The 21,340-nt window shown below is 42.3% G+C and overlaps 1 protein-coding gene across 2 annotated transcripts in view; it reads left to right on the top strand.

Annotated features, from left to right (window-relative positions):
* LOC115163814 (amyloid protein-binding protein 2) overlaps positions 1 to 21,340 on the top strand; it is a 30,124-nt gene extending 8,784 nt beyond the window's left edge. The window contains exons 5-14 of one of the 2 annotated variants that reach the window (XM_029715997.1): positions 446 to 614; positions 950 to 1,039; positions 1,525 to 1,592; positions 2,386 to 2,491; positions 3,389 to 3,513; positions 4,726 to 4,811; positions 6,769 to 6,959; positions 7,111 to 7,276; positions 10,450 to 10,718; positions 21,275 to 21,340. In XM_029715997.1, the coding sequence (XP_029571857.1) occupies positions 446 to 614; positions 950 to 1,039; positions 1,525 to 1,592; positions 2,386 to 2,491; positions 3,389 to 3,513; positions 4,726 to 4,811; positions 6,769 to 6,959; positions 7,111 to 7,276; positions 10,450 to 10,712 (1,264 nt within the window). In that variant the 3' untranslated portion in view covers positions 10,713 to 10,718; positions 21,275 to 21,340. Of the gene's footprint in view, positions 1 to 445; positions 615 to 949; positions 1,040 to 1,524; positions 1,593 to 2,385; positions 2,492 to 3,388; positions 3,514 to 4,725; positions 4,812 to 6,768; positions 6,960 to 7,110; positions 7,277 to 10,449; positions 11,787 to 21,274 lie in introns of those variants that run through there. The other variant, XM_029715996.1, reaches the window with a different exon arrangement.

The following is a 21,340-nucleotide window of genomic DNA, read 5'->3' as shown; positions in this document are numbered from 1 at the left end:
AGGAACCAGGTAGGTAGGTAGGTACAGGAACCAGGTAGGTAGGTACAGGAACTAGGTAGGTAGGTAGGTAGGTAGGTAGGTAGGTAGGTAGGTAGGTAGGTAGGTAGGTAGGTACAGGAACCAGGTAGGTAGGTACAGGAACCAGGTAGGTAGGTAGGTAGGTAGGTAGGTAGGTAGGTAGGTAGGTAGGTAGGTACAGGAACCAGGTAGGTAGGTACAGGAACCAGGTAGGTAGGTAGGTAGGTAGGTAGGTAGGTAGGTAGGTAGGTACAGGAACCAGGTAGGTAGGTAGGTACAGGAACCAGGTAGGTAGGTAGGTACAGGAACCAGGTAGGTAGGTACAGGAACTAGGTAGGTAGGTAGGTAGGTACAGGAACCAGGTAGGTAGGTAGGTAGGTAGGTACAGGAACCTCTTTCCCTCTCATCTCTTCTCCGTGTTCCTCAGGCTGCTCCATGTCCGTAATGGGAACTGTAAATACCAGCAGGGAGAAGAGACATTCAAGCTGGCCCAGTCCTACATGGACAAACTAGCCAAACACGGCCACCAGGCCAACAAAGCAGCGCTGTATGGAGAGCTGTGTGCCTTGCTCTTTGCCAAGAGTCACTATGATGAGGTAGGCTTTCCTTTTTTATTTCTACACAAAATCTCTTTTCAAACCAAAACCTTTTCAAACTTATTCTTATTCAATCATAACCGGTAGTAAAAAAAAAACTGTTAGTCATATTTTGTGTATGAGCCATAAAGGATAATTATTCTTTCTACACTACCAGAAAGTCTATTTCTTAAGACCATCATTTAACCAGACGTCAGGCCATAGGATGCTAGCAAGAAACTTTGATTTAGAAAGTCTTTTTGATCAGACTGATTTTCGAAGTCGCTGGATAAGAGCGTCTACTAAATGACCAAAAATGTAAAGGATGAGTCTTGTTTCTTGCTCCTGTGTGTCAGGCCTACATGTGGTGCATAGAAGCCATGAAGGAGATCACAGAGGGCCTGCCTGTCAAAGTGGTGGTGGACGTCCTCAGGCAAGCCTCCAAGGTAACAGAAATGTTATGGAGACGGTGTTGTTTGAGACGCTATGGAAATATTAGTGACTGAGACATTGTTTGCTAAAGGATAACATCACTCCTATTCCGTCCCCTGCCCTCGGGAAGGAACTAGCCTTGTATCCATACAATACAGCAGTGTGTCTGTGGCTGACAGCAGAACAACTCTGGAGGTTATATAGAGAGGCTAGAATACAATTCATTTATTTTTCCAGAAGGGACTTCAGTTGTGGCAAGTCTGATAAGGTAAAGGTAAAGAGATATGAGCTTTGGTCAAAGTAGTGCACTATAGTAGGTGGAATGAATAACAGGGCATTATCTGTGTCATATTTTGAGGATTGTAAAAAGAAGAAACGTCAATAAATATATTGTAAAAAAAAACAACATTTGTGCACTATATACGGACTAGGTTTCCATTTGGAACGCAGACAGAGGAAAACCTGGTGATGTCTGCTTGGCTGTGTGTCTTTTCAACAGGCCTGTGTTGTGAAGAGAGAGTTCAGGAAAGCTGAACAGCTGATTAAACACGCTGTCTTTCTGGCACGGTAAGACTTCCTTGTTTTTATCCTTTTATTAACTATTGTTTAATCCTTTTATAGGTTGGCCAACCTCAGTGTTTTATATGTGTGTGTGTGTGTGTGTGTGTGTGTGTGTGTGTGTGTATGTATGTATGTGTGTGTGTGTGTGTATATATATATATATATATATATATACATACATACATACATACATACATACATACATACATACATACATACATACATACATACATACATACATACATACACACACACACACAGAGTATACCAAACATTAGGAACACCTTTCTAATATGGAGTTGCACCTCCGTTTGCCCTCAGAACAGCCTCAATTCGTCAGGGAATGGACATGTACAGGGTGTTGCAAGCGTCCCACAGGGATGCTGGCCCTTGTTGACTGCAATGTTTCCCACAGTTGTCAAGTTGGCTGGATGTCCTTTGGCTGGTGGACCATTGTTGATACACACTCGTGGAAAAACCCAGCAGTGTTGTGCCTGGCACCTACTACCATACCCCGTTCAAAGGCACTTAAATATTTTGTCTTGCTCATTCACCCTCTGAATGGCACACACACAATCCATGTCTCAACTGTCTCAAGGCTTAAAAATCCTTCTTTAACCTGTCAGCCTCCCCTTCATCTACACTGATTGAAGTGGATTTATCAAGTGACATCAATAAGGGATCTTAGCTTTCACCTGGATTCACCTGGTCAGTCTGTCATGGAAAGAGCAGGTGTTCTTCATGTCTCTCTCTCTCATTTCTCTTGAATTATTCATGTTCCTGGCTCACTCTATTTCAGGGAGCATTTTGGACAAAAGCATCCCAAATATTCAGACACTCTGCTGGACTACGGCTTCTACCTACTGAACGTAGATAACATCTGCCAGTCAGTGGCCATCTACCAGGTGGGTTATTCATATAGACTGTAAACTACCTTTTATCTAGGGTGGCAAAATGTCACAACTTTCCCCATATCCTGGGTGGATAATTCCTGGAATCAGGAGGTGGGGGGGAAAAAATCAGGAAAACCTGGGAATTTTGGGGAAAGTTCCCAGAATTTTTCAACCCTAAAATCCCTTTTTTGGTTAGTTCCCTGGTCAAAAGTAGTTTGTTCACTAGTTCACATCCAGAAGGCGAGGTCAGTACAGGTGCATCAAAGCAGGGACCGAGAGACTGAAAAACAGCTTCTATCTCAAGGCCATCAGACTGTTAAACAGCCATCACTAACATTGAGTGGCTGCTGCCAACATACTGACTCAACTCCAGCCACTTTAATAATGGAAAAATGGATGTAATAAATGTATCACTAGCCACTTTAAACAATGCCACTTTATATAATGTTTACATACCCTACATTACTCATCTCATATGTATATACTGTACTCTATACCATCTACTGCATCTTGCCATCCTGATGTAATGTATCACTAGCCACTTTAAACAATGCTGCTTTATGTTTCCATACCCTACATTACTCATCACATATGTAAATACTGTACTCTATACCATCTACTGCATCTTGCCTATGCTGTTCGGCCATCACTCATTCATATATTTATATGTACATATTCTTATTCACTCCTTTAGATTTGTGTGAAAAAGGTAGTTGTTGTGAAATTGTTAGATTACTTGTTAAATATTACTGCACGGTCGGAACTAGAAGCACAAGCATTTCGTTACACTCGCAATAACATCTGCTAACCATGTGTATGTGACCAATAACATTTTGATTTGACTACTTAGACAATAGACTGCTGTTTGGGACACATCCAAATGCTGGTTTCTCTCTCTCTCATTTGCAGACAGCGCTGGACATCAGACAGTCTGTCTTCGGGGGGAAGAACATCCATGTAGCGACGGCTCACGAAGACCTGGCTTACTCCTCCTACGTTCACCAGTACAGCTCTGGGAAATTTGCCAATGCTCTGTGAGTAGCTACACCCTCCTTCCTCTACTATTCATGGACTGACTTTGAGAGCCTGCTAGATAATTACGTTAGACTCCCTTTTTTTTTTTTTTTTAGACATGTCAGAAGACTATTTATCTGTGTTTTACGTGAATTAAGTTATCAATGTTCTTAAACCGAACTTAAATTAAACTACTCAGTCTGCCCCACCCCCCCCCCCCAGAGGGTGTAAGATTCTGGTTGAATGAAGCAGATGGATAGCCAGCCTACAAGGGTCAAAACGTTTATTTATGAGAGCTCTGAAAATCCTTACAATGTACAAAGCCTTTTATATTAACACACACACACACACACACACACACACACACACACACACACACACGCCAGTAGAGAACTCCACCCAGCTTTAGGCGGCTTTATTTTTCCACAGTACCCAGACCACCTGTCTCCTTATCTTTTGCCAGCCTAGCCATTCCCAGGCCGTTGTTTCTCTCCCTAACTTAAGGAGGCCCCTTCTCCTGTTCCTTTCCCAAGGTCGTCTTATCAACTCTGCCCTGCTCATTTTGAAGTGGTACCAGTGTCTTACTCACACAGTATTGCATTATAGTTTTTAACCCATTATTATAGCTGTATTTCAAATACATTTCAACAGGTTATAGGGTTTCTGAGTGAAATCATTTAGTCAAACCTTTAATCAGATAATTTCCATTACAATCTGCATCCTAAAAGGCCCACTATTCCCTAATATAGTGCACTACTGTTGACGAGAGGGAATGGGGGTGTAGGGGTGAACTATGACATGAATAGGGTGCTATTTTGGGATGCAGACTTGAATAATATTTCTGTCATTTCCATATTGCTGTAGTTTGCTGGTACTGTAAAAGTCTTAAGTCACTCAAGGTTACTGCAGGTGTAACGCTCTGGGCAATTGCCATGTAATAGGAATAGAAGCACAATGAAGGAATAGGAACTAGGAATAGTCGATTCTGTAGATATAACTGACCATAAGGACAAGAGGAAGGATTGTAAGGGTTTCGTCTGTCATTTTGTGGTGTTGCAAAACCCACCCTTCATGTGTATGTTGTTTGGTCAGTACCCTCATCTCCTAATACTCAAAATATGTAGACATAGTACTTCTAAAGTAATCTGTTTTCTTGGAAAAGTTTTTTTGTTGTTGTTCTTGAACAGTGTGTCTAAGAGTCATCCTCTTACACAAGCGTTCTGTTTCTCCAGATTCCATGCAGAACGTGCCATAGACATCATAACTCACATTCTCCCTGAAGACCATCTACTCCTGGCCTCCTCCAAGAGGGTCAAAGGTGATTTTCTTTCCACCATTCTAATCGGCGAGTCACTCCTAGCTGGCATCTGAGTCATCACAGTGCCTCTGGAACGCGGCTGTGACCACAGTCAGTCATGAGATGAGAAACGGCACACAGTCCTTTCTGACTACTCTTCCTAGTAGGATTTATCGAGATGTTATTGACTGTTTCTAGCTCAGGGACAGATTGTGTGGATGTGTAAACATACACAGGTGAAGTCGGAAGTTTACATACACCTTAGCCAAATACATTTAAACTCAGTTTTTCACAATTCCTGACATTTAATCCTAGTAAAAATTCCCTGTTTTAAGTCAGTTAGGATCACCACTTTATTTTAAGAATGTGAAATGTCAGAATAATAGTAGAGTGATTTATTTCAGCTTTTATTTCTTTCATCACATTCCCAGTGGATCAGAAGTTTACATATACTCAATTAGTATTTGGTAGCATTGCCTTTAAATTGTTTAACTTGGGTCAAACGTTTTGGGTAGCCTTCCACAAGCTTCCCACATTAAGTTGGGTGAATTTTGGCCCATTCCTCCTGACAGAGCTGGTGTAACTGAGTCAGGTTTGTAGGCCTCCGTGCTCACACGTCTTTTCAGTTTTTCCCACAAATGTTCCATAGGATTGAGGTCAGGGCTTTGTGATGGCCACTCCAATACCTTGACTTTGTTGTCCTTAAGCCATTTTGCCACAACTTTGGAAGTGTGCTTGGGGTCATTGTCCATTTGGAAGACCCATTTGCGACCAAGCTTTCACTTCCTGACTAATGTCTTGAGATGTTGCTTCAATATATCCACATAATTTTCCTACCTCATGACCCAATCTATTTTGTGAAGTGCACCATTTACATTTAAGTCATTTAGCAGATGCCCTTATCCAGAGCGACTTGCAGCAAAGCACCCCCACAACATGATGCTGCCACCCCCGTGCTTCACAGTTGGGATGGTCTTCTTCAGCTTGCAAGCCTCCCCCTTTTCCCTCCAAACATAACGATGGTCATTATGGCCAAACAGTTCTATTTTTGTTTCATCAGACCAGACGACATTTCTCCAAAAAGTACGATCTTTGTCCCCATGTGCAGTTGCAAACCTTAGTCTGGCTCTTTTTTATGGCGGTTTTGGAGCAGTGGCTTCTTCCTTGCTGAGCGGCCTTTCAGGTTATGTTGATATAGGACTTGTTTTACTGTGGATATAGATACTTTTGTACCTGTTTCCTCCAGTGTCTTCACAAGGTCCTTTGCTGTTGTTCTGGGATTGATTTGCACTTTTTCGCACCAAAGTACGTTCATCTCTAGGAGACAGAACGCGTCTCCTTCCTGAGCGGTATGACGGCTGCGTGGTCCCATGGTGTTTATACTTGCGTACTATCGTTTGTACAGATGAACGTGGTACCTTCAGGTGTTTGGAAATTGCTCCCAAGGATGAACCAGACTTGTGGAGGTCTACAATTGTTTTCTGAGGTCTTGGCTGATTTCTTTTGATTTTCCCATGTTGTCAAGCAAAGAGGCACTGAGTTTGAAGGTAGGCCTTGAAATACATCCACAGGTACACCTCCAAATGACTCAAAAAATGTAAATTAGCCTATCAGAAGCTTCTAAAGCCATGACATCCTTTTCTGGAATTTTCCAAGCTGTTTAAAGGCACAGTCAACTTAGTGTATGTAAACTTCTGACCCACTGGAATTGTGATACAGTGAAATAATCTGTCTGTGAAAAATTACTTGTCATTCACAAAGTAGATGTCCCAACCGACTTGCCAAAACTATAGTTTGTTAACAAGAAATTTGTGGAGTGGTTTAAAAACAAGTTTTAATGACTCCAACCTAAGTGTATGTAAACTTCTGACTTCCACTGTACATACTGCCTCCCCAGCTCTGATCCTGGAGGAGATGGACTTCGACTGCCACAACAAGGAGACGTCTGTATCTAACCCTGTATTTCCTCCCCACCCAGCTCTGATCCTGGAGGAGATCGCCATCGACTGCCACAACAAGGAGACAGAGGATCGCCTGCTGCAGGAGGCCTACGACCTGCACCTGTCCTCTCTACAGCTGGCCAAGAAAGCCTTCGGCGAGTTCAACGTCCAGACAGCCAAACACTATGGAAACCTGGGACGGCTCTACCAGTCCATGAGGAAGTTCAAGGTTAGTTGGGGGGCCAAAGACACACACTCACACTGCTGTCCAATGGTAGTGCTGCAGCCCCTGAAGGCAGCAGCTTCATCACCTGATACTCACTTTCTCTACTGCTATCTATCCTACGTCTCTCCATACCACTTTAAACTGCGTGTTGTAGGAGGCTGAAGAGATGCACATTAAAGCCATCCAGATCAAGGAACAGCTTCTGGGGCAGGAGGACTATGAGGTGGCTCTGTCTGTGGGTCATCTGGCCTCGCTCTATAACTATGATATGAACCAGTATGAAGATGCAGAGAGACTCTACCGACGATCCATCTCCATCGGTAAGTGTGTGTATGTATGTACATAACGACAAAGCGGAAACAGGTTTTTTAGAAATGTTTGCAAATAAAAAATAAACGGATACCTTATTTGCATGAATATTCAGACCCTTTGCTATGAGACTTGAAATTGAGCTCAAGTGCATCCTGTTTCCATTGATCATCCTTGAGATGTTTGATTGGAGTCCACCTGTGGGTAAATTCAATTAATTGGACATGATTTGGAAAGGCACACACCTGTCTATATAAGGTCCCACAGTTGACAGTGCATGTCAGAGCAAAATCCAAGAAATGAGGTCCACGAAATTGTCCGTAGAGCTCCGAGACAGGATTGTGTCGAGGCACAGATCTGGGGAAAGGTACCAAAAAATGTCTGCCGTATTGAAGGTCCCCAAGAACACAGTGGCCTCTATCATTCTTAAATGGAAGAAGTTTGGAACCACCAAGACTCTTCCTAGAGCTGGCCGCCCAGCCAAACTGAGCAATTGGGAGAGAAGGGCTTTGGTCAGGGATGTGACCAAGAATCCGACTGGTCAGAGCTCCGGAGTTCCTCTGTGGAGATGCTTGTCCTTCTGGAAGGTTCACCCATCTCTGCAGCACTCCACCAATCAGGTATTTAACTAAAGGCACATGACAGTCCGCTTGGAATTTGTGGGGGGGGAGCATGGTGGTGGCAGCATCATGTTGTGGGGATGTTTTTCAGAAGCAGGGACTGGGAGACTAGTCAGGATCGAGGGAAAGGTGAACGGAGCAAAGTACAGAGATCCTTGATGAAAGCCTGCTCCAGAGCGCTCAGACTGGGGGTGAAGGTTCACCTTCAAACAGGACAATGACCCTAAGCACACAGCCAAGACAACGCAGGAGTGGCTTCGGGACAAGTCTCTGAATGTCCTTGAGTGGCCCAGCCAGATCCCGAACTTGAACCTGATCAAACATCTCTGGAGAGACCTGAAAATAGCTGTGCCTCGACACTCCCCATCCAACCTGACAGAGCTTGAGATGATTTGCAGAGAAGAATGGGGGAAACTCCCCAAATACAGATGTGCCAAGCTTGTAGCATCATACCCAAGAAGACTCTAGGCTGTAATCGCTGCCAAAGATGCTTCAACAAAGTACTGAGTAAAGGGTCTGAATACTTAAGTAAATGTGATATTTCCATTAATGTTTAATACATTTGCAAACATTTCTAAACCTGTTTTTGCTTTGACATTATGGGGTTGTGTGTGTGTGTGTTTTGAGGGGGAAATAATGCAATCCATTTTAGAATAAGGCTGTAATGTAACAAAATGTGGAAAAAGTCAAGGTGTCTGAATACTTTCCGAATGCACTAATGTACAGCACCAGTCAAAAGTTTGGACACACCTACTCATTAAAGGGTTTTTCTTTAATTTTGACTATTTTCTACATTGTAGAATAATTGTGAAGACATCAAAACTATGAAATAACACATGGAATCATGTAGTAACCAAAAAAGTGTTAAACAAATATATTTAAGGTTCTTCAAAGTAGCCACCCTTTGCCTTGATGACAGCTTTGCACACTCTTGGCATTCTCTCAACCAGCTTCATGAGGTAGTCACCTGGAATGCATTTCAATGAACCAGTGTGCCTGTTAATTAGATTTTTTTTAATATATATTTTTATTATTAATAAAAAATTAAAAGCTGAAGTATCTTGAGTCAATTATTCAACCCTTTTGTTATGGAAAGACTAAAGTTCAGGAGTAAAATGTGCTTAACAAATCACATAATAAGTTGCATGGACTCACTCTGTGTGCAGTAATAGTGTTTAACATTTTATTTTTTATTTTATTTAACTAGGCAAGTCAGTTAAGAATAAATTCTTATTTACAATGACGGACGACATTGGGCCAGTTGTGTGCCTCCCAATCACGGCCGGCTGTGATACGGCCTGGAATCAAACCCGGGTCTGTAATGACGCCTCTAGCACTAAGGACTAGTATCCTACACATTAAATCGGTCCCTCAACCGAGCAGGTGAATTTCAATCTCAAAAACTAGGGAGGTTTTTCAATGCCTCGCATAGAAGGGCACCGATTTGGTAGATGTAGGGGGAAAAAAAGGGGAAAAAAAGACATTGATTATCCTTTTGAGCATGGTGAAGTAAGTTATCAGTTTACCCAGTCACTACAAAGATACAGGCGTCCTTCCTAACTCAGTTGCTGGAGAGGGAAACTGCTCAGGGATTTCACCATGAGGCCAATGGTGACTTTAAAACAGTTACAGAGTTTAATGGCTGTGATATGAAAACTGAGGATGGATCAACATTGTAGTTACTGTGAAAAGAAGGAAGCCTGTACAGAATAAAAAATATTTCAAAACATGCATCGTGTTTGCAGCAAGGCACTTAAGTAATACAGCAAAAAGAATATGCCAAAGAAATTAGTTTTTTTTGGTCCTGAATACAAAGCATTATGTTTGGGGCTAATCCAACACATCTGAGTAAAATCTTCATATTTTAATGCATAGTCATGGCTGCATCATGTTATGGGTATGTTTGTCAGCAGCAAGGACCAGGGAGGGTTTTTGGGGGGGGGTTGAAAGAAACAGAATACAGCTATGCACAGGCAAAATCCTGGAGGAAAACCTGGTTCAGGATGCTTTCCAACAGACACTGGGAGACTAATTCACCCTTCTACAGGACAATAACCTAAAACACAAGGCCAAATATACACTGGAGTTGCTTACCAAGACGACGTTGATTGTTCATGAGTGGCCTAGTTAGAGTTTTGACTTAATCGTCTTGAAAATCGATGGCAAGACTTGAAAATGGCTTCCTATCAATGATCAACAACCAACTTGACAGAGCTTGAAGAATTTTAAAAGAATAATGGGCAAATGTTGCACAATCCAGATGTGCAAAGCTCTTAGAGACTAACCCAGAAAGACTCACAGCTGTAATGATTCTAACATGTATTGACTCAGGGTCGAGTACTTATCTAATCAAAATATATCCGTTTTTATTTTTTTAAATAAATATTAGAATCTTTCTTAGATCATGGACAAAAAAAATGACAATCAAATCCATTTTAATCCCACTTTGTGACACAACAAAATGTGGAAGAAATCAAGACGTGTGAATACTTCTCTGAAGGCACTTGCTTGTGTAGGTCTTCATCTGTTTCTATGTTTTTACCCATGTATCTTTCCCCTGTCAGGTAAGAAACTATTCGGTGAGGGCTACAGCGGTCTGGAGTACGACTACCGGGGGCTGATCAAACTCTACAACTCAGTAGGGAACTATGAGAAGGTGTTTGAGTATCACAACGTGCTGTCTAACTGGAACCGACTCCGGGATAGGCAGTTTGCTGTGGCGGATGCCCTAGAGGATGTTAATACTAGTCCCCAGCAGACACAGGAAGTGGTACAGACCTTCCTACTGGCCCAGAGCTATGGGCCCACACGAGCCTGCCTGGGCTGAGACACAAACACACACACACACACACACACACACACACACAGCAAGAAGCATCCAGGATGGGACTGGTTCACCCAACCCCCTCACACCAATCCAATCCAAGGAGCTAACTATTTATTTGACTTCTTTAAGAAGAGAACAGAGATTTTCAAAAAAGACTTACGTTTCATCATGGAAATTTCAGAAACCGCCACTTTTTTTTAGTTAATTTTCTTACTTTTGCCTTTTTTTTTATTTGGGTTTTGATAACTTATTTTGTATCTGAACCAGTGTAGCTCTGACCACCAGGAGAATACACTGTCTCACTGTCACTCTCTCTGTCGGTGACATGGAAATACCCTACTATGTTATTTTGTCACCACAGCCCCCTCGTCGGAGTCAACGGCCACGACGAGGGGGCTGCACTATATAGGGAATAGTGTGTCGTTTAGGACGCAGACTGAGAAATGTTTCTACCCACGTCCCTCCCAGGTGTCACCACAAAGGAAGGACAATTTGAACGAAATGTGCAATGATATATATATATATATATATCTCATGACTGATAGGGGGCGCTGTGTTGAAGTCACGTGCTTACAACTTGGCACTCCCCAACCATTGTAAAAATGTTGGAAGCTAAAGAAATGCATTAATGTCTACGTTTGTTTTTGCCACACTTGTTCTATTAGACACCTTAATGCATACCTTTTAAATTGTGTGATAGAAATGTAAAACGTATTTTCTTCAAAGTATAATTTTTTGTTGTTGAAAGTTCTGTTACTCTCCCCACTACAACTAAATTCCTAAATACATGTAATTTTGTCCTTGAGAGACATTGTTCATTGAAATACTGCAGAATTCCATTCATTCTATGGAGGGCTGCTTCTTCTGGGGAGTACCAATATGGCCGACCGGTGGCTTCAAAGCCTCTCATTGGCCAATACATAGCATCAGCGATCCCAGCTTTGTTTTTCTTTTTTTTTTTCTATACATCATTGGTCATGAGCTTGTTGTGACTAATACAGTGAACAATATTGCAGGTTTATCCCATCAGTTTGTGTTGTAAAATAAACATTTCAGTTCCATTTTACAGATTAACTCTGGTCCTCGAAAGTATGGGAGGTCCTTTTTTTGAAGGATGGATTTTACTTTTAAATATATTTTTTAAACTTTCGGACCATTTGTTGGAGGGGGTTATTAATCAGTGGAACACATGTTCCAGTGGGTTTAATGTTCTTTTATTTTGTTTTATTTAATATTGCTTTCCATGCAGCGTAGTTCTGACATAGCTTAATTTAAATGCCAATATTATCATTTATATGCAAAGTGTGTTTTTTCAAAAGCCCAATGCTATGGTTTCAGAAGGATGAGCCTAATTTGATTTGTGACCTAAGGTGGGAGACCAGTGTCCTCTCAGCACCATCTCAAAGGGTTTCTGCTCACTCTTTTCCCATTGGAGTGAGTTTACAAGCAATCCTCCCCTTGCCTGCCTCTTCAGAACCACATTGAAAGTGTGTAGGGGTTGAACATTGGGTTAAATGCCACAGCGTTTTCACTTTTGCTAGATTACATGTCACACCTTTTGTCTAACTGTGGAGTCAGTTTTTTTTTTTTTTCAGATATTTTTTTAATTTTATTTTTTTAATTACAAAGCTTGACCTCTCCCTCCAAAGTGCTGTAGGTATCTGGATATCTGTGTTGTGTTAGTAGCGTGTCTACGGCAGCAGTGTTATTACTGTCTGCCCCGTGCTGAAGTCCAAGCCTTAGCCCTTAAAGGACACCTAGCTGCAGCGGTGCTCTGACCTTCTCTGGCTCCAAGTACTCATCTTTTTACACCTTCTATGCTTGCTACTAACCCCCCCCCCCCCCCCCCCCCTCTTCTCGTAACAACCTGACAGGCTGTCTGTGGGAAAAGCATAAGACTTTGACATCACCTCAAGACCTTAACTATTGGAGTAGACATACAGTACTTACCGGCCAGGGACCATTTGACCAGCAGGTAATTAACCTATTTACTTAACTAGGCAAGTCGGTTAAGAACAAAGTCTTATTTATAATGACGGCCTACCGGGGAACAGTGGGTTAAACTGCCTTGTTCAGGGGCAGAGCGATTGATTTTTACCTTGTCAGATCGGGGATTTGATCTAGCAACCTTTCGGTTATTGGCACAACGCTCTAACCACTAGGCTACCCTACCGCCCCGTAATGCTGCTCCAAGGTCTCAAGTGACCACTCTCTAGAACTAAACATCTATTCTAGAACTGTGAAGGGAATGAAATAGAACGCACCCAGACCATATTATAGACCTCTTTTGGAATGTCATCTTCGGAATGTATGGGAAGACCTTTTTACAAAGATGTCTGTGCATCATGTGACAATAGTGGTGGTCCACAATGTGACCTGCTGTGTTTTTTTTTGAAAGGGAACAGTAGACCAGCGTGGGGGAGGGGACTTCCTGGTTTGATAAAGATGGATGACGAGTGTAAAGGAAAAAGCTAAATAAAGCTGTGAGCTCTAAAATGAATGGAAGTACATTTCTCTGAGTCGCTAGATGTTGTATTCTATCAAATCACTAACATGTTTTGATGACTTAAATCACATAATTATATCTCTATACTGAACAAAAATATAAACACATGTAAAGTGTTGGTTTCATGAGCTGAAATAAAAGATCCCAGAAATGTTCTATATGCACAAAAAGTGTAATGCTCTCAAATGTTCTGCACAAATTTTGTTTACATCCCTGTTAGTGAGCATTTCTCCTTTGCCAAGATAATCCATCCACCTGACAGGTGTGGCATATCAAGAAGCTGATTAAATAGAATGATCATTACACAGGTGCACCTTGTGCTTGGGACAATAAAAGGCCACTCTACAATGTGCTGTTTTGTCACACAGCACAATGCCACAGATGTCTTAAGTTGAGGGAGAGTGCAAACTGCAGGAATGTCCACCAGAGCTGTCGCCAGATAAAATTGTTAATTTCTCTACCATAAGCCGCCTCCGTAATTTTTAGATTGGCAGTACGTCCAACCAGCCTTACAACCGCAGGCCATGTGTAACTACACCAGCCCAGGACGTCCACATCCGGCTCCTTAACCTGCAGGATCATCTGAGACCAGCCACCCAGACAGCTAATGAAACTGTGGGTTTGCACAACCCAAATATTTCCTGTAAAAACTGTAAGAAACCGTCTCGGGGAAGCTCATCTGTGTGCTCGTCGTCCTCACCAGGGTTTTGACCTGACTGCAGTTCGACGTCGTAATCCACCAGGGTCTCACCTTCGATGGCCACTGGCACGCTGGAGAAGTCTGCTCTTCACGGATGAATCCCAGTTTCAACTGTACCGGGCAGATGGCAGACCAGGTGTATGGCGACGTGTGGGCGAGCGGTTTGCTGCTGTCAACATTGTGAACAGAGTGCCCATGCTGGGGTTATGGTAAGGGCAGGCATAAGCTACGGCCAACGAACACAACTGCATTATATCGATACTGTGACTAGATCCTGAGGCCCATTGTCGTGCCGTTCATCCATCGCCATCACCTCACTTCCAGTTCCCACCAATATCTAGCAACTTCGCACAGCCATTGAAGAAGAGTGGGACAACATTCCACAGGCCACAACGACATGTGTCGTGCTGCATGAGGCAAATGGTGGTCACACCAGATAGTGACTGGTTTTCTGATCCACACCCCTACTTTTTTTGTTAAGATGTCAGTATTCCCAGTCATGTGAAATCCATAGATTAGGGTTTAATACATGTTTTAATTGACTGATTTCCTTATAAACTGTAACTCCAGTAAAATCTTAGAACTTGTTGGATGTTTTATATTTCTATTCAGTGTAAATGTGCATTTAGTGGCTGAGATGAGTAGTAATTGCCATACCAGTCATAAAGGGATCAGATTCAATACACTGACGCCTTTAGTAAAGGACAACATTATTCACTACACTGACATCTCTCCAGTCCACAACTCTTTATTTACTCGTTATGTTACAATATCAAAAATGCAGCTTTGGACCACTTTCTCAAACAGGTTGTCCCTCCAGTTGTACTTGTAGTGTGGTGACAAGATTTCCTGGTCCCTTCCTTTTTATGCAAATTATTTTACAGCTATCCTTTTACAAAATATGATTTATTTATTGTAAGACACGTTGATGTAAATCCATCAATGGAGCCACCTGTCAGTGATTTTAGTGGGTAGAATAATTATGATTTTTATACTGAACAAAAAAAAAAAACATGTAAAAAGTGTTGGTTTCATGAGCTGAAATAAAAGATCCTGACATTTTTTCCAGCTTCATCTGAGAGCCACCCGGACAGATGATGAAACTGAGGAGCATTTCTGTCTGTAGTAAAGCCCTTTTGTGGGGGGGGACACATATTCTAGTGGGTGGGCCTATGTCCTTCTAAGCCCACCCATGGCTGCGCCCCTGCCCAGTCATGTGAAATCCATAGATTTTTAGGACCTAATGAATTTATTTTAATTGACTGATTTTCTTTATATGAACTGTAACTCAGTAAAATCATTCATTGTTGCGTTTTATATTTTTGTTCAGTATAAATGGTTTCTCTGTCCAGATCAGTTTACATTTGTGAGATATCCAGATCACAATCCGTGTCTGACTACCTCCGGCGGTGGTCAGGAAGATCAGATCACATTCGGTGTCTTGTCTATACCTGTCAACAACAACAAAAATGTCAGGAAGATCTGATCACAATCAGAATGTGGACAAGATCAGAACAAAGAACGCAAGTTAGAACCAGGTACAAATACTTTGAAACCAGTAAAAAAAAAAAACTTTTTCAATAAATTTGGTATAAATACAGTACTTTAAAAGTCAAAGTTAACAAAGCAGAAGTGAATATTCAAGTGGTGCGACCACCTTCATGGACCCATCGTCTCATTATTACTTTTGCTAAGTGCATAGAAAGAGTGAAATCACAGCAGGATGTAGCAATAGTATGTGTACTCCCATTCAGAAGTTCTTCACTTTGTCTTTTAGGGCTCGTTTAAAATCAAAACTTGGGTTTTAATTGAATGTCGTTTGTAGCTCTCTTCACCACAACAGACACAGGTTGGTTCCTTGAAACGCGCGTTTATTGCATTGCAGGTCTTTTTCTCCGATGCATCCACGTCACGCCGTGAGAACTATATGTTTGAATGAACACAGTAACGTTGATAAATTATACAGTACTGAAACAAAGAAATACAAATGGCGCTCGGCGCAACAATACAAATGGCGCTCGGCGCAACATTACAAATGGCGCTCGGCGCAACATTACAAATGGCGCTCGGCGCGACAATACAAATGGAACTTGGCGCGACTATAAACAAAGTTCTATAGGTTGAAAAAAATACCTCGTTGGCTGCTTGTCCTGAAAAGAGGTTCTTGAATCCTTAAAGTCCCTTGAAAGTCCCTTTACTGTCTTTCTTAGCCTCTGCCATCAACAATTATGACTCAGACTAAGATCTGCTTAAGTTAGATTACACACAGTCAATTAACACATTCCGTAGCAGTAACAACAGAGAACGTTAGTTCCGGGATGGAACATAAAAACACAGACAATGGCCTAACGTTAATTTACATGTTACATCACATTTAAATTCTTATCTATACATCAATAAATCATTTATTTATTTACTACATCAAATAAACCTTGAATTATGTATTAATCATGCATCGTGAACACAGCATCTATGTAACAACACTTACATCGTTGTTTTTCGGGTGTACATCAAAATAGGAGTTCCTGACGCTTTATCAGCAGCATAGAACAGAGTTCTGCAGTGTTCTGTCCTTTTCACTCGCTCTGTTCCTCCACCTCATCTTTGGTAAGGTATTTAATGTGAGCCCAAACGCACCATATCTGGAGAGCAAGACAGACGGGGAGGGGATACAGTGTCAACATGTATGTGTGTTTATATCAGTGTAATTCCAGCAGACAGTTGTGACTTACTGAGACACCCAGGAGCTTCCCTGCTGCCAGGATCAGAGTCCCCAGCGTTTGCAGCCAGAGGGGGGCGCAGAGGGGGTGGGGGTGGGAGAGGACCCCCGCGCTGCCGCTGGTACCCATACAGCCACAGGGGTAGACCGTGTAAACCACTAAATCACCCACGTCCCCAGGGGCGTCTGAAATTCTTGCAACATGAGAAAGAATATTCCAGGATCTTTCCATTTACTTCAGTCTGAAAACCAGAGCCTGTATTCAAAAGTGTCTCGGTGTCTAGGATCAGGTCCATCTTATTCCATTTTCTAACTTAAAATATATTGTTCATTGAGATGAACCAAAACATGATTGGTAGATACAGCAGAGAACCCTCTAATTAGAATGTCTTACTTTAGCAGACCACTTCTGTGAAACGTTTATGAAACGACATGTCATAGACTGAAGGATAGCTTCAAAGAGACAGTATAGTGGATTACTCCTTTACCTTTAGCCATGATGGCCTGTACCCATAGAGAACTGTCTGTGAGCTCTTATAGGACCAGGGCATAAATAATCAATTATTTTGCTCTTTATTTAACCATCTTACATATAAAACCTTATTTGTTCTTTGAAAATTGTGAATAAGTCACCACAGGTTAATGAGAAGGGTGTGCTTGAAAGGATGCTCATATCTCTACAATGTTGGGTTGTATTGGAGAGAGTCTCAGTCTTAAATCATTTTCCACACACAGTCTGTGCCTGTATTTAGTTTTCATGCTAGTGAGAGCTGAGAATCCACTTTCACATAGGTACGTGGTTGCAAAGGGCATCAGTGTCTTAACAGCGGGATTTGCCAAGGCAGGATACTCTGAGCACAGCCCAATCCAGAAATCTGGCAGTGGCTTCTGATTAAATGACATTTTCACAGAACCACTTGTTGCAATTTTGATGAAGCTCTCTTGTTCAGATATCGGTAAGTGGACTGCAGGCATGAAAGGGATAACGAATCCAGTTGTTTGTGTCGTCCGTTTCGGGAAAGTACCTGTGTAATTGTGCACCCAACTCACTCAGGTGCTTCGCTATATCACATTTGACATTGTCCGTAGATTCAGATCATTCAGGCGATAAAAAACATCACCCAGACAGGCCAGTCGTGTGAGAAACTCGTCATCATGCAAGCGGTCAGACAAGTGAAAATTATGGACAGTAAAGAAAACTTTAATCTTGTCTCTCAATTTAAAAAAACATGTCAATACTTTGCCCCTTGATAACCAGCGCACTTCTGTATGTTGTAAAAGCGTTACATTGTCGCTGCCCATATAATTGCAGAAAAAACATGAGAGTTCAGGGGCCTTGCTTTAACAAAGTTAACCATTTTCACTGTAGTGTCCAAAATGCTGTCAGGTATTCCCTTGGCAACAAGAGCCTCTCGGTGGATGCTGCAGTGTACCCAAGTGGCGTCTGGAGCAACTGCTTGCATGCGCGTTACCACTCCACTATGACTCCCTGTCATGGCCTTTGTTCCATCAGTACAGATACCAACACATCTTGACCACCAAAGTCCATTTGATGTCACAAAGCTGTCCAGTACTTTAAAAATATCCTCCTGTTGTCCTGGTGTCCAGTGGTTTTCAGAAGAGGATGTCTTCCTGGGGGTGGCAGGCAGCATACTGTTCCTAGGACGTCATTGAAAATAATAACTGACTTGCCTAGTTAAATAAAGGTAAAAAAAATAATAATTAACTGACTCCCCATAAATGTAACGGACACACTTCTAGACCCTTCTTATTAATGGTATCTGTTGCTTTTATACACGTCTTACTACTCAAAAGTCGTCTTAATTCTCGCTCCAAAAACTCCTGTGACTTATTTTTCAAATTGTCATGTTTTGTTTCTAAATGTTTGTGCAAGAGTGAAGGTTTCCCGCCAGAGAGTAACGGTTAATGTGATTGGATGTTCATTATTTGACTAGACTTCCTGTATTTGACATTGTGTTGTTACTTCACTGAACACTAGATGGTTTAATTTTATTTTTGGCAGTGAAACGAGGCTACTCAGGCTACGAGGCTACTCAGGCTGCGAGGCTACTCAGGCGAGAAAAAGACATCACCCAAATGTATAGCCCCTGGGAGAAAATCTAAATGGACTGTTTGAAAATGTGAGTACATTTTTTTGTATTTGGCGTACCCCTGACAACCTTGCGCGTACCCTAGTTTGGGAATAGCCGTTGTAGAGCATGAACCTGCAGGAGCGAGTCACTGCTTTGATGTTTGCAGGGTCACACCAAGGCTCTTTGCACTCTGGGAGGGGGACACCGTGGAATTGTCAACCGTGATGGAGAGGTCTTGGAGCGTGCAGGCCTTTCCCGGGAGGAAGAGCAGCTCTGTCTTGTCGAGGTTGAGCTTGAGGTGGTGGGATGACATCCAAGCTGATATATCTGTCAGGCAGGCAGAGATGCATATTGCCACCTGTATGTCAGAAGGGGGGAGAATGAGAAAAGTAGTTGAGTTTCATCAGCATAGTGTAACAGTGTAGGTTCCGTCCCAACCCGGGCTCAAACCAGGGACCCTTGCACACATCAACAACTGACACCCACGAAGCATCGTTACCCATCGCGCCACAAAAGCCGCGGCCCTTGCAACGCAAGGGGAAACCCTACTTCAAGTCTCAGAGCGAGTGACGTCACTGATTGAAACGCTATTAGCGCGCACCACCGCTAACTAACTAGCCATTTCACATCGGTTACAATAGCAATGATAGGGCCATGTGAGGATATGATAGAGCCTTATAAAGAGAAAAGAGGAGAGGGCCTAGAACCGAGTCCTGGGGGACACCAGTAGTAAGAGTATGTGGTGCAGTCACAGATTCTCTCCATGCCACCTGGTAGGAGCAACCTGCTAGGTAGGAGGGAATCCAGAAGTGTGAGGAGCCTGAGACGCCCAGCCCTGAGAGGGTGGAGAGGTTCACGGTGCACTCACCATTTTGTGGGCTACAAATGGCACACTATACCCTATATAGTGCATTACTTTTGACCCGGACCCATAAGGCTCTGGTCAAAAGTAGTAGTGCACTATATAGAGAATAAAGTGGCATTTGGGACTCAGCCTATGTGTTGAAGGCACATAACCTTCCTACTTCGTACAGCTGGCTCCACACAATGCTTCTCCCAAGGTTGTCTGTCACTACGTCTAGCCAGGTCCCAAATCTGGAGGTCTGCCCAAGCCTCTGAGCTAGCCATCTATCCAGCCCTGGACAGCAGAGGAAACTACACATGTTAATGTGAAGCCTATGCTACAGGAACACAGAAACTGTGGCCTACTGTTCGATAAGCATAAATATACACAGGTTCAACTGGACGTTATTGTAATGCGATTTTAACTTTGAGTTGGAGGAGTCTGTCGTAAAGTGTAAAAACTGTTTTGGCAAATGGAATGTGCATACAAACCTTGGACTACTGTTAAGTAGGCATATCACAAATCATGAGAATATTTAGCATTATATTTCATGTTTAAACATGGGTTTGAAGATGATTCACTTGTTCTTATTTACCATCTAGAATGATAGAGATTGAGTAGGCGGAGAGAAAAAAACGGTGGATTGTTGAAGGCAGTCCAAGCAGAAGGTATAAGGACTAGGCGGATATAACCTGCAAATAGAATGAAAAATGAACATGTGAGAGAAAAATCAAGAATACTGTTACAAATTAGTCCTCCTTTACAGTAAATTGTACAACTAATACTACATTATGAAACATTATTTAATGTAGCTTCTTGCTTACAGTAGCTATGGTCTCTGTTCTTAACTGACTTGCCTAGTTAAATAAAGATAAAATTCACAGAACAAAGATGCCGTTCAGCGACCTCTAGCTACCAATAGTGGAAATATATTCGACATTTATTTATGAACTCATATTACAGTATATGCGGTAATAGAATCCGGAATCCGTAGTCTACGGATTTGGTGATTGTGATCACTCATCCTGCAGTCACCATCCTGCAGTCATCTTAAAGACAACTGGGAACGTGGGAAAACGAAGGAGGTCTAATCATGACCGGAAAGTCGGTCGAGCTAGAAAGATTTAAGAGTTTCCATTTTGAAATGCCGAGTTGGATGACCGTTCAAAACGATTTTTTTTCCCAGTCAGAGCGCGTCACCCCCCCCCCCCCCCCCGAGGTGCCAGATGTCGTGAACGCACTGAAGTCGGAGATTTCCGAGTTCCCAGCTGGTTTGAACGCGGCATCACGAGTCGAATTGCTCTTTCAACTGACGTCACAGGGAACTCTCTGACGTAGAAAAACATGAACGCAGGCGACAGGTTTCCACTAGATAGCACAGCCATAAAGTCAAAATTGGCAATATCGTAAAAATTCACGAAATAAAAATGTAAGGTAAGGGTTAAGCATAAGGTTAGTAGTGTTTATCACATTTTAACAATAAACATTTTATAAATAGTTTTCCTGTAAATATATAACCCCTATAGGAAGGGTTTATGACTTTGTGTTTGTGGTAACTAGTGTGGCTACCCAACATGTCCACCAGGTATGTGGCAGCTACAGCTGTACAGGTGCGACCCAATACGTTCAGTGGACTTTCGATTGGACTTTGAATTGAGGACTTAGTCATAAAACTATGAACTGATAGTCAAATGGAAGACCACACACACACACACACACACACACACACACACACACACACACACACACACACACACACACACACA

This window comes from Salmo trutta, chromosome 26 (genome assembly GCF_901001165.1).
Source record: "Salmo trutta chromosome 26, fSalTru1.1, whole genome shotgun sequence".
NCBI lineage: Eukaryota > Metazoa > Chordata > Actinopteri > Salmoniformes > Salmonidae > Salmo > Salmo trutta.
Note: the sequence above shows the minus strand (reverse complement) of the source record. Positions and strands in the feature narration are given on the sequence as shown.